At 33.8% G+C, this 12,813-nt stretch overlaps 1 protein-coding gene across 7 annotated transcripts in view; it reads left to right on the plus strand.

Annotated features, from left to right (window-relative positions):
- The window catches only part of Ps (pasilla), a 94,606-nt gene that overhangs the window by 59,443 nt on the left and 22,350 nt on the right, over positions 1-12,813 (plus strand). For all 7 annotated transcript variants that reach the window (XM_064052261.1, XM_064052259.1, XM_064052256.1 and 4 more), the window contains one exon: positions 8,368-8,514. In XM_064052261.1, the coding sequence (XP_063908331.1) occupies positions 8,368-8,514 (147 nt within the window). The remainder of the gene's footprint in view (positions 1-8,367; positions 8,515-12,813) is intronic.

Consider the following 12,813-nt stretch of genomic DNA (forward strand, 5'->3'; position numbering starts at 1 on the left):
GATCCTCGAGGTTCTTTCATTTTTTCAAAAATAAAACACCAAGGGCTCCCAAATTTTTTTTAGGTTCTTGGAAAAAACAACCCGGAGAGGGGCCAAGATTCTCTCAAATTCTTTCAAAAACAGAACACCAAAGGCCCCCAGGAAACTTTCAAGGTGTTTAAAAAAGTAGGAACCCTAAGTTTCTTTCAAATTCTTGGAAAAGAAAAAATAAAACACTAGGGATCCCTGAGATTCATTTCATTTTTTCAAAAACTAAATACCAAGAGCCCCCCAATTTTTTTCAGGTTCTTAAAAAAAAAACACCAGAGCCCCCCGAGATTTTTTCATTTTTTCCAAAATAGAATACCAAGAGCCCCAGAATTCTTTCAAATTTTCTTCAGAAACGCCACCAGGACCGTCCAAGATTCTTTCAAATTCCTTCTAAAATAAAACATCTGGTGGTCCCAAAATTCCTTTAAATTTCGATTAAAATAAAACACCGAGGTTCTCCATGATTTTTCCAAACTCTTTCAAAAAATAACACCAAGGGTTCCAAAATTCTTTCAAATTCTTAAAAAAAATAATTTAACACCAGAAGCTCCTGAGATTCTTTCAAATACAGAACACCAACGGTCCCCAAGAATCTTTCAAATTCTTATTAAAGAAAAAATTAAACACCAAGAGCCCCCAAGATTCATATAAATTCTTAGGAAAAAAAACTAGGGGGTCTCAAGATTCTATCAAATTCTTACAAAAACAAAACACCAAAGGTTCCCGAGATTCTTTCAAGTTGTTAAAAAAAACTAGGAGCCCCAAGATTTTTTTGAAATTTTTATAAAAGAAAAAAAGCACCAAGGAACTCCGAGATTCTTCCATTTTTTCAAAAACAGAACACCAAGGGCCCCAAAAACTTTTTGAGGTTCTTTGAAAAAAACCGGAGAGGGGCCAAGGTTTTTTCAAATTCTTAAAAAAATTATTTAACTCCAGATGCCCCTGAGATTCTTTCAAAAATAGAATACCAAAGGCCCCCAAGAATCTTTCAAATTCTTATTAAAGAAAAAATTAAACACCAAGAGCCCGCAAGATTCTTATAAATTCTTAGGAAAAAAAAACTAGTGGGTCCCAAGATTCTTTCAAAAACAACGCAAAGGGCTGCCAACATTTTTTCAGATTCTTAAAAAAGAACGGAGAGGGCCAAGATTCTTTCAAATTCTTTCAAAACCAGAACACCAAAGGCCCTCAAGTTTCTTTCAAATTCTTAAAAAAATAATAACACAGCAGAGGCCCCTGAGATTCTTTTGATTCTTTCCAAAACAGAATACCAAGAGCCCCAGGATTCTTTCAAATTTCTTTTAAAATAAAACACCTGGAGGTCCTAAAAGTTCTTACAATTTCTTCTAAAATAAAACACCAGGGTTCTTTAAGAATTTTCCAAATTCTAAAAAAACCTTCCCAAGATTATTTCAAATTTCTTGAAAAACAACACCAGAGACCCTGAAATTCTTTCATTATTTTCAAAATAGAATACCAAGGCCCCCAAAATTCTTTCAAAGGTGTCCAAAAACGACACCAGAGACGGCCATGATTGTTTCAAGTTCTTTTAAAAATAAAACACCAGGGGGTCCCAAAATTCCTTCTAAAATAAAATACGGGATCTTCCAAGATTTTTCGAAATTCCTTCAAAAATAACAACAGGGGCTTCACAAATTATTTGAAATTCTTTCAAAAACAGAACACCAAAGGCCCCAGGATTCTTTCAAATTTCATCAGAAACACCACCAGGATACTTTCAAATTCCTCATCTGACCGCCCAAGATTTTTTTAAATTCCTTCTAAGATAAAACATATGGGGTCCGAAAATTCCTTCACATTTCTTCTAAAACCCCGGTGTTATCCAAGATTTTTCCAAAAATTCCTTCTAAAATAAAATACAGGATCCTCCAAGATTTTTCGAAATTCCTTCAAAAATAACAACAGGGGCTTCACAAATTATTTGAAATTCTTTCAAAAACAACACCAAAGGCCCCAGGATTCTTTCAAATTTCATCAGAAACACCACCAGGATACTTTCAAATTCCTCATCTGACCGCCCAAGATTTTTTTAAATTCCTTCTAAGATAAAACATCTGGGGTCCGAAAATTCCTTCACATTTCTTCTAAAACCCCGGTGTTATCCAAGATTTTTCCAAATTCTTTCAAAAATAACACCAACGGTTCTCAAAATTCTCTGGATTTCTTAAAAAAAATACTTCCACACCAGAGGCCTCCAAGAATCTTTGAAATTCTTATAAAAAATAAATAAAACACCAGGAACCACAGAGATTCTCTCAGATTCCTTCCAAAATAAAACACCGGGTTTCTCCAAGATTTTTCCGAACTTTTTCAAAAATAACACCAAGGGTTCCAAAATTTTTTCAAATTCTTAAAAAAATAATTTAACACCAGGAGCCCCTGAAATTCTTTCAAAAACAGAGCACCAAAGACCTCGAAGAATCTTTCAAATTCTTGTTAAAAAAACACCAGAGGTCCTCGAGATTTTTTCATTCTTTCCAAAACAGAATATTGAGTCCCAGGATTCTTTCAAATTTATTCAGAAACGCCACCAGGAACGTCCAAGATTGTTTCAAATTCCTGCTAATTTCTTTAAAATGTTTCCAACTTCTAAAAGGGGTCCCAAGATTATTTCAAATTCCTTCAAAAACATAACATCAAAGGCCTATAAGATTCTTTTAAATTCTAAGAAAAGAAAGACGCCAAACATCCTCAGGATTCTTTCAAATTCCGTTTAAAATAAAAGACGGGGTCCTCCCAAGATTTTTCGAAATTCTTTAAAAAATAACAGCAGGGACTTCAAAGATTCTTTCAAAATCTTTCAAAAACAGAACAACCGAAGTCCCCAGGACTCTTTCAAATTTCTTCAGAAACGCCACCAGAACCTTCCAAGATTGTATCAAATTCCTTCTAAAATAAAACACCTGGGGGTATTCCTTCAAATTTCTTCAAAAATAACACCAAGGCTTTCCAAGACTCTTTCAAATTCTATCCAATACAGAACATCAAAGGCTCCCAAAAATCTTTCAAATTCTTATAAAAAAAGAAAACACCAAGAGCCAAGATTCTTTCAAATTCTCTCATCAGACATCAGGTGATCCCAAAATTCTTTTAAATTATGACAACTTTTTCAATGAAGTTTCTGGTAGTTGGAAAGTTCTGGGCTGTCGTAGAGCGTTTCGGGTTGTTCTAAAATAAATTGAAAGATTTCTTAAAAAAAAATGTAAAAAAACGCATAACCATCCATGTTTTTTTTTTGTGCTTCGATTTAATCAGAAAATGGGGTTCGATCTAAAAAACCGCTGAAATGTGTTCCAGCAATTCAAGAAACGTACTTTAAATTATAACAATACACGAGAGATGATAATCATAACAGCAATTTATACTTTCTTTAGTGCGTAATTACGGCACGTTTTACGTTTTCCTTTCATTTTTAGCGGCACTCGGTGATGCAACGGCGTTTTTCGCGGATTGCGGGAACAATGGACGCACTCACGTGACGTTACGTCACACGCCCGCACTCTACGCCAACCTTCGTCGACGTATTGAATTTCACAGCCAACTAGACTCCACGTCTCGCCGAGACTCCGAGGCGCCGACTGATCTCGGTGCAATTATTTATGGACACACTCTATAATCCGCCGTTCGTCGGCGATCGCTTTATATTATTTATGGATCAAAACAATATCGATGCCAAACGTAACCCGAATGAATGAGCGGCTGCGAAAAATCTAATTTCGAAGAGTCGGTATTTTTAAGCGCGGAATGTAGGTTAAATAGTCCGAAAGAAGAAATGACGTCACGCGTGTTGATATTTCACTTTCGGTTGATAATATGCATACAATGACGCGATTTGCAAAGTATGCACGAGCAATTAAATCGATGACGTCACCGCATTCCTCCATCGGATAAGTGTATCGATTGTTGCCACTTTTTCCGGGGTTAATTCGTCGTCCAACCCGCTCCGAGGGGTACGGAACGACGTCCTTCAGGTAAACAACCCTCGTTATGTCATTACGTCGACGCAAACAATTTTATGATGGAAGAAAAGCGAAAATATTTACCGGGGGCCTCCACATTAGCGATTAAATTTGTTAACCCCCCGCCGCCGCCTTCGTCGCCGCCGCCGGTGTTTGTTATAGGGTAATCGTAAAAATTTACAAACACGGAAGGGAAAATATTTGCTTGAGGAAAATCCGGGGAGAGCGTTGTTGACCCGTTGTCTTTAAATTAAGCCATCAAGTTCGGTAATACAAGGAACGGGAGGTGCTTCCGGGGGACTTTAATGCCACTTTCGTGTCCGCAAAGTCTTTCGGAGAGATTAGGGAACGGGTACAATGGCTAAGTTTAATTTACGATAAGGCGACTTGTTTAGTCGAATTAAAAATGTTGACTTTCGATTTATTCTTCAGAGTGCGTAGAAGCTGCTACCGTTCTTGTTTTCTTGAAATTTCCACCGCACCTATTACTTAACCAAATTACATACATGGTATTTGTTTAAACGGAAACCACGTGAGTGTATTGTTTACCGTGTTTTTATCATCTTCGTGTCCGTTAAGCTACTGTTAAGAACGAACGCAAACACAACCGGTTGTTAAAAGCAGATGAAATGTGCATTATGTTGGTAACAATTGGTATTCCCAACAGGTCGAGGAAAATTAGCGAAAAATTAGCGGATAATAGAAATTACTGCGGAAGTCATAGCACATTAGATGCACAAGGTTAAAAAATGATATTACCGTACTTTAATACTTACGTAATAAATTACATTAGATTGCTTGTTGATGCTGCTGCGGTAATTTGATGCTCTCTAAAGAGATTTTTTTTATTGTGGCAACCTTTCGAAGTAATTGCGTGAGCTCGCCTTTGGGTTTAAATTACAACAGAAACGTGATTCTCAATTGAAGAAGATCCCGGAGAAGCTCAATTTGAAGGCAATTTTAATTGCTATTTTTCCATCAGCGCGAAATCCATAATTTAGAAGCGCAGCCCGCACGGATGTTAAATGTACACATCGCTCGTCGTAAATCCTTTATTACTTGGAGTTTTCTGTTGATTTTGTGGGAAGAATATCGGGGCTGAAGTAATCGTCGAAACGAGTTTATTCCACAAAATGAACATTGTTATCGGAAAAGGGTAATCTTTTAAAACAGGAATTGGGTCTGTTGAAAGGGAAACCGCTTAAACACGATAAAAAAAATGGTCTAAAGAGTTTAAAATTTAAAAAAAATTGCGATGACGTCATCAACATTTTTGCAAGGACACGTATACCAGTTGGGATAGATGTAGTGTAATACTAAGAATAAAATTATTGTATTCCCAAATTTTCGGGAAAATGAATTGGGTCGTTTTGAATATTGATTTTTTATAATCAATAAAATAACGAAACAATTTACTCACGTATACGGCAACTGAAAATCGTTTATATATAAACATTCTTAATTTAAGATGACAAGCGTAACAGCATACGTGAGAGTCAAACAGAGAAACTGTAAACAAAACGACCATCGGTTTTATTGCTTCGACTTCCGCTTATTATATAAAACATTGGGTTTTATTTTAATTCTTGACGGTGAAATTCACAATTGGTTGATTATAAACATGTCTATTTCACATTCGCGGAACCAAGTGAACGAATAAAACAAATGCAGGTCTGTAATGTTAAAGTCGATGTAAATAAGCGTGCTACCCTTATGTTTCAACCGAGTTTTTCCTTTAACAAATTTTGTGTCTACCAAATTGGGTTGGTTGGGGTGTAATACTAATAATAAGTGTTGCCTTTAATTTAATCAATAAAATAAATTGACTTCATTAATTTTTTGGAACCACCTCTTAAGAAAATCTAAAAAATATGAATGGAATGATAAATCACAAGTACAAACTCATCATATTTTTTGCATTTTAGATAGGATTTATTCAGCAAAATTTAAGGGTGACGTCATCAATTTTTTTAGGAGGGATGAACAAATACATTTTGGACAAAAGTTTACCATGCTTATAATAACTTTAAAATATTCCCAAGATTTCAAAGCATTCGGTTTTGTAATTCCTGATTAAATCGATAAAATAAATTCACGCCTTCATTAATTTTTTTTGAGTCACCCTGCATATGCGAATCCAAAAATATGAATGGAATGATAAATCACAAGTACAGACTCATCATATTTTGTACATTTTAGATACGATTTATTCGGCAAACTTTTGAGCTGACGTCATCAGTTTTTTGTAGAAGATAACCAAATATATTTTGACTAAAAATTTATTATGCTCTTTATAACCTTAAAACATCTGCAAGATTTCAAAGCATTCGGTTTTGTAGTTCCTGATTAAATCAATAAAATAAATTTATGCATTCATTAATTTTTTTGAGTCACCCTGTATATGCAAATCGAAAAAATTTGAATGGAATGATAAATCACAAGAAGAGACTCACCATATTTTGTACATTTTAGATAGGATTTATTCAGCAAAATTTTGTGGTGACGTCATAAATTTTTTATGGGGGACGACCAAATACGTTTTGATCAAAAATTTACCATGCTTATGATAATTTTAAAATATCTTCAAGATTTCGAAGCATTCGGTTTTGTAGTTCCTGAGTAAATCAGTAAAATAAATTTACGCTTTCATTTATTTTCTTGAATCACCCTGTATATGCAAATCCAAAAAATATGAATGGAGTGATAGATCACAAGTACAGACTGATCATATTTTGTACATTTTAGATATGATTTATTCGGCAAATTTTCGAGCTGACGTCATCAAGTTTTTGGAGGGGATAAGCAAATATATTTTGACTAAACATTTATTATGCTCTTTATAACCTTAAAACATCTGCAAGATGTCAGAGCATTCCGTTTTGTAGTTCCTGATTAAATCAATAAAATATACAGTTGACGTCGCTTAATGTGATCACTTTGGGACTATGACAAATTGATCACACTAACCGACTGATAATAATAAGCGAAAACCACAATCAGAGACAGTAAAACTCGAAACAAAACAAAATCATGAACAAGACAGTGTTTATTACGCTGGTAGATGAAGGTACATAAACATTAGAATTTATTTTAAATTTTGGTTACCATTCTGAGAAAGAAACCCTCGATTTCCTTTGGTTGTTGTAGAAATTTGTTAAGTAAGGGCTGAATTTTTTTTTTTTTTTCTCTGATAAACTGAGATTTTGTCGTTTCGACGTGTTAATTGTTACATAAGTCTACTCAGATTTAAAACAGAAAAAATTCATTCGTTCAAAAGTCGAAAACGCACTGCTTTTAAGTCTGTTTTTGACCACTGATTGTGATTGTATAAAATGAGTAGTACCTTTTGAGAGCAATGAATGTTCATTAAAACATAATACTAGTTTCAGTCGTCTCGCTTCTCCAAAAAAGCAATTCCCGTTTGTTTAAGAATTGCGAGATTGATCACAATAAGCGAAATATTGATCACAATAAACGGAAAAACTGTAATGCATAGGTATTGCGTGGGCCCGTTCCAAGCCATTTTGATCACATTAAGCGGTTGATAACATTAACCGTGATCATATTAAGCGGCGTCTACTGTATTTACGGATTCATTAATTTTTTTGAGTCACTCTGTATATGCAAATCCAAAAAATATGAATGGAGTGATAGATCACAAGTACAGACTCATCATATTTTGTACATTTTAGATATGATTTATTCCACAAACTTTTGAGCTGACGTCATCAAGTTTTTGGAGGGGATAAGCAAATATTTTTTGACTAAAGATTTATGATGCTCTTTATAGCCTTAAAACATCTGCAACATTTCAAAGCATTCTGGTTAGCAGATTAAAAATTAAATTTCAAAATGTTGTTTTATAATTTTGATTTTTTTTCCAAAAATCTGGACGTTTCGGGTGAAAAGTCGATTCAGAGTTGTAAACTACATGTGTAGGACTATGTTATTTTATACAATTGAAAACCCATTTACTATGTACAATTTTGAAGTGACGTCATCGCATTAGTGGTGGGGATGATTAGACAAATTTTGGTTAGCGTTTTACCATCTACATGATATTCTTAATATAAGTACAAAATTTCACAACAATCGGTCGAGTACTTTCGGAGATTATCTGTCTAATAAAAATCCGGGGGCAGACGGACAGACGGACAGACAGACGGACAGACAGACGGAAATGGGAGACCTATTTCTTCGTCTTCTAGGGGTCATGAAAGATCGAGAAAACGTAAAAGTAGAGAGTCGGCCGACGGACTCGATTACAATACTTCCTTTGCTTACGCTCGGGAAGTAATAAAATAGTAATGACTTTATTCGACTGGGTGACAGTGCTAAGGACCCGTTTCTGTTTCAGGCGGAGATGGAACGTATCATTTCAAGGTCCTGGTGCCGAGCGTGGCGGCTGGCGCCATCATCGGCAAGGGTGGCGAGACCATCGCCCAGCTCCAGAAGGAAACCGGGGCACGAGTCAAGATGTCCAAATCGCACGATTTTTATCCCGGTAAGTAAATCCGACCCCATTAAATCCCGTCCCGAATAAAAAGCCCGCTCCGCTCCATCAAATTTGCAAGACGGACTCCGAGTCCCCTGGCGCCGTCGTCGCGCAATAAAGCGGTCAATATCAAAGGCAAACTTCGTCTTTAATTTGTTGCTCTTTTTTCCCCCGGCCGCGACGACGCCCGCCGCCTCTCAATCGCCGCGACCCGATCGAAAATCGATTCGCCAATTTTTTTCGCCGTCCCGCTCCTGATGTTGCCCGAAAAACGAAGTCGTCTTCCGGTAAATCGCGCTAAATATAACGGGATGCCCGACATTGTGCAATCGGTGTAGTTGGGCCCGGGAGCTGCGTCTAAATACGAGTTTTCTTGTTAACGCTGCGGTGTTAATAAAAACGGAACTTGGATTTTTCCGAGGGGATAAGTGACGAGTTTTAACTGTCCGCGGGTTTTATCTGGATCTCGCGTCTAAATCAAATTTCGCGAAACGGTCGCCCAAGTCGAGTCGAGGCCAAGACGAGAGATTTAGTCGGCGGCTTGCGTATGCCGCTGGAAATCTAAATTCGATTCGAGTCAGCTGTTGCGTTTTGAGTCGTCTTGGCGTTTTTGTCGCAGCGCCATCCCGGAAACGCGTTTGAAAATAGAGCCTCGGATGCGCCTCCGCCTGTGATGTAACGTGCGTTACGCCGTGCGCAAAAGTGGCATCCGCCCACGGACGGGGACAATGCGGATAAATCCAGCACTGGACTTCGAAATCGCTTCACTGAAAAAGTTACTTGGATTATTTTTGATTCCCTGATTTCTTTCCGTTTCTCAATTTTCCGATATTTCGGCTTTATGATTTTTCAATTCTTCAATTTTTCAATTTTTGGCGTTTCTAATTTTCGATTTATTTATTGTTCGATTTTCCTATTTTTCACTTTTTCGTTTTTTCAGCTCTTCGACTTCTCGGTTTTAGATTCTTCGGTTTTAAAATTTTTCAATTTCCCAATATCTCGATTTTTCGAGTTTTCAAATATTCGATAGCCCAATTTTTCAATATTTCAAGATTGGGTTTTCCAATTTCTTGATTTTTCAGTTTTTCGATTCAAATTTTCGATTTTTTAAATTGTAGATTTTACGATTTGCCGATTTCTCGTTTTTGTTTGATTTTTTGTTTTTGAATTTAGTCAATTATTCGATTTTTTTTATTTCAAATTTATCAGTGTTTCAGTTTTTAATTTTTCGGTTTTGTGCTATTTCGATTTTTCCACTTCTCGACTTTTCGATTTCTCAATTTTTAGACGAGTCAGTCTCGATGTTTCAATTTTTCGATGTTTGATTTTTCGAGTTTAAAGTTTTTAGATGTTTTGAATTTCCAATTTTTCGATTTCTCAATTTTTCGCCATTTCAGTTTTAGGTTGTTCAATTTCTTGATTTTTCAGTTTGTTGACTTTTAGCTTTCCCGGTTTCTCAGTTTAATTTTTGGATTTTTGGACTTTTCTATTTCTCGATTTTTCGACTTTTCGAATTTCGATTTTCCGATTTTTCGATATTTCAATTTGTCTGCCCATCTGAGATAATGGATTTTTTAAATTCTATATTTTTCGAATTTCCCGATTTCTCGTATTTTTCATATTTCAGTTTTTAAATTTTTCGATTCAATTTTTCGATTTTTTAAATTTAAGACTTTTTGATTTCCCGATTTCTCAGTTTCATTTTTAGGCTCTTGGAATTTCGATTTTTTGAATTTTCTATTTCTCGGTTTTTCGGTTTTTCACTTCTTCAATTTTTCGATTTTTCAATTTATCTATTAGTTTTATTAGTGCTTCAGTTTTTAATTTTGCCGTTTTTCGATTTTGGGACATTTCGATTTTTGGATCCAGATGTTTCATTTTATCGATGTTTCGATTTTTCAGTTTTTCGATATTCCAATTTTGGATTTTTTATTTTTCTAAATTTTTCAGTTTTTCGATTAAATTTTTCCATTTTACAAATTCTGGATTTTTCGATTTCCCTATTTCTCGTTTTTTTGATTTTTCAGTTTTTCGATTTCGATTTTTTTTTATTTTAAATTATTTGACTTTTGGGGTTCTCCATTCTTCAATTTTTCGACTTCTCGAGTTAGGTTTTTCGGGTTTTGAACTTTTGAATCTTTCGATTTATTAAATTTTAATTTTCAATTCTCGATTGATTTATTCGATTTTACTATTTTTCATTTTCGATTTTTCAGCCCTTTGACTTCTCGGTTTTAGATTCTTCGATTTTAAAACTTTTTGACTTTTAGATTTCCCGATTTCTCAATTGTTTAATTTTTGGACTTTTCTATTTTTCGATTTTTTGACTTTTCGGGTTTCGATTTTCCGATTTTTCGGTTTTTCAATTCTTCATTTTTCCGGGTTTTTTTACAATTTTTCAACTCTCGGTTTTAGATTTTTCGGTCTTTAAATTTTTCGATTTTTTAAATTTTAGTTTAATCAGTGCTTGAATTTTTTGATTTTGGGCCAATTCGATTTTTCGACTTCTCGAATTTTCGATTTTTCGATGTTTCGATCTTCATATTTCAATTTTTCTATGTTTGGATTTTTCGGTTTCTCGGTTTTTCTATTTTTCTTTCGCCTTTGCGATTTTTCTATGTTTTAATTTTTTAATAATGCAGTTTTGGGTTTTTCATTTTTTTGATTGTTCAGTTTTTCAATTAAATTTTTCGATTTTTTAAATTGTAGATTTTTTAAATTTAAATTTTTCGATTTATCGATTTCGATTTTTTTAAATTTTAAAGTGATCAATGTTTCAGTTTTCAATTTCTCCGTTTTTCGATTTTGAGCAATTTCGATTTTTCGATTTTTCAATGTTTCGATCTCGACGTTTCGATTTTTCGGCTTTGCGATTTTCTGAATTTCCATTTTTCGATATTTTGATTCTTCCGTTTTTCCATTTACCAATTTTTCGATTCAATTTTTCAAAATTTACAATTTTCGGTTTCCGATTCTTCGATTTTTTGGTATTTCGATTTCTCGTCATTATCTCGATTTTTAAAATTACTCCACTTTTCGGTTTCTCGATTTTTCAATTTTTCGGTTTTTAAATTTTTCGATTTTTTAAATTTAAATTTTCAGTGCTTCAATTTTCAGTTTTTCCATTTTCGATTTGGGGGTTATTTCTGTTTTTCGATTTTTTGATCTTTTGATGTTTCTATCTCGATATTTCAATTTTTCAATTTTTGGGTTTTTAATTTTTTGATTTTTCAGTTTTTCGACTAAATTTTTCAATTTTTTAAATTCTGGCTTTTTCGATTTCCCGATTTCTCGTTTTTTTTTTATCATTCATTTTTTATTTAGATTTTTCTATTTAGCGATTTCGATTTTTTTAAATTATAAATTGATCAATGTTTCAGTTTTCAATTTCTCCGTTTTTCGATTTTGCGCAATTTCGATTTTTCGATTTTTGAATGTTTCGATCTCGAAGTTTCGATTTTTGGACTTTGCAATTTTTCCAGTTTCCATTTTTCGATATTTTGAGTTTTCAGTTTTTCCATTTTCCAATTTTTTGAGATTTAAATTTAGGGTTTTTCAATGCCTTGTTTTCTCAGTTTTTCGATTCAATTTTTTAAATTTTACAGTTTTCAGTTTTCCATTTTTCAATTTTTCGACTTCTCGGTTTAGATTTTTCAGGACTTAAATTTTTCGATTTTGTAATTTTTAATTTTCAGTGCTTCAATTTTTAATTTTTACATATTTCGATTATTCAATTTCTCAGTTTTTCGATTTTTCGTGTTGGCGATTTTTCCATGTTTCCATTTTTGAATTTTTCGATTTTGCAGTTTTGGGTTTTTAATTTTTTTTGATTTTTCAGTTTTTCAATTAAAGCTTTTTAAATTCTAGATTTTTCGATTTCCCGATTTCTCGTTTTATTGATTTTTCAATTTTTAGATTTTTCGATTCAATTTGTTTAAATTTTTGATTTTTAGTTTTCCCGATTTCTTAGTTGTTTGATTTTTCGAGTTTTCCATTTTTCGATTTTTTGAATTTCCTATTTCCGGATTTTTCAATTTTTCGGCTTTTCATTTCTTCAATTTTTCGATTTTTCAATTTATCGATGTTTTAAAATTGTAGTTTTATGAGTGCTTCAATTTTTCATTTTTCCGTTTTTCGATTTTGGGATATTTCAATTTTTCGACTTCTCGCCTTTTCGATTTCTTAATCTTTTTATGTTTCGATCCCGATGTTTGGATTTTTCAATTTCTCGGTTTTTCGAGTTTCGCCATTGCGAATTTTAGAGTTCACAATTTTTCGATGTTCCGATTTTTTAGTTTTTCAATATTG

The sequence above is a fragment of the Zophobas morio genome, unplaced genomic scaffold, assembly GCF_036711695.1.
Source record: "Zophobas morio isolate AGI-343-1 ecotype UQ-CSIRO unplaced genomic scaffold, CSIRO_AGI_Zmor_V1 ptg000010l, whole genome shotgun sequence".
Lineage (NCBI taxonomy): Eukaryota > Metazoa > Arthropoda > Insecta > Coleoptera > Tenebrionidae > Zophobas > Zophobas morio.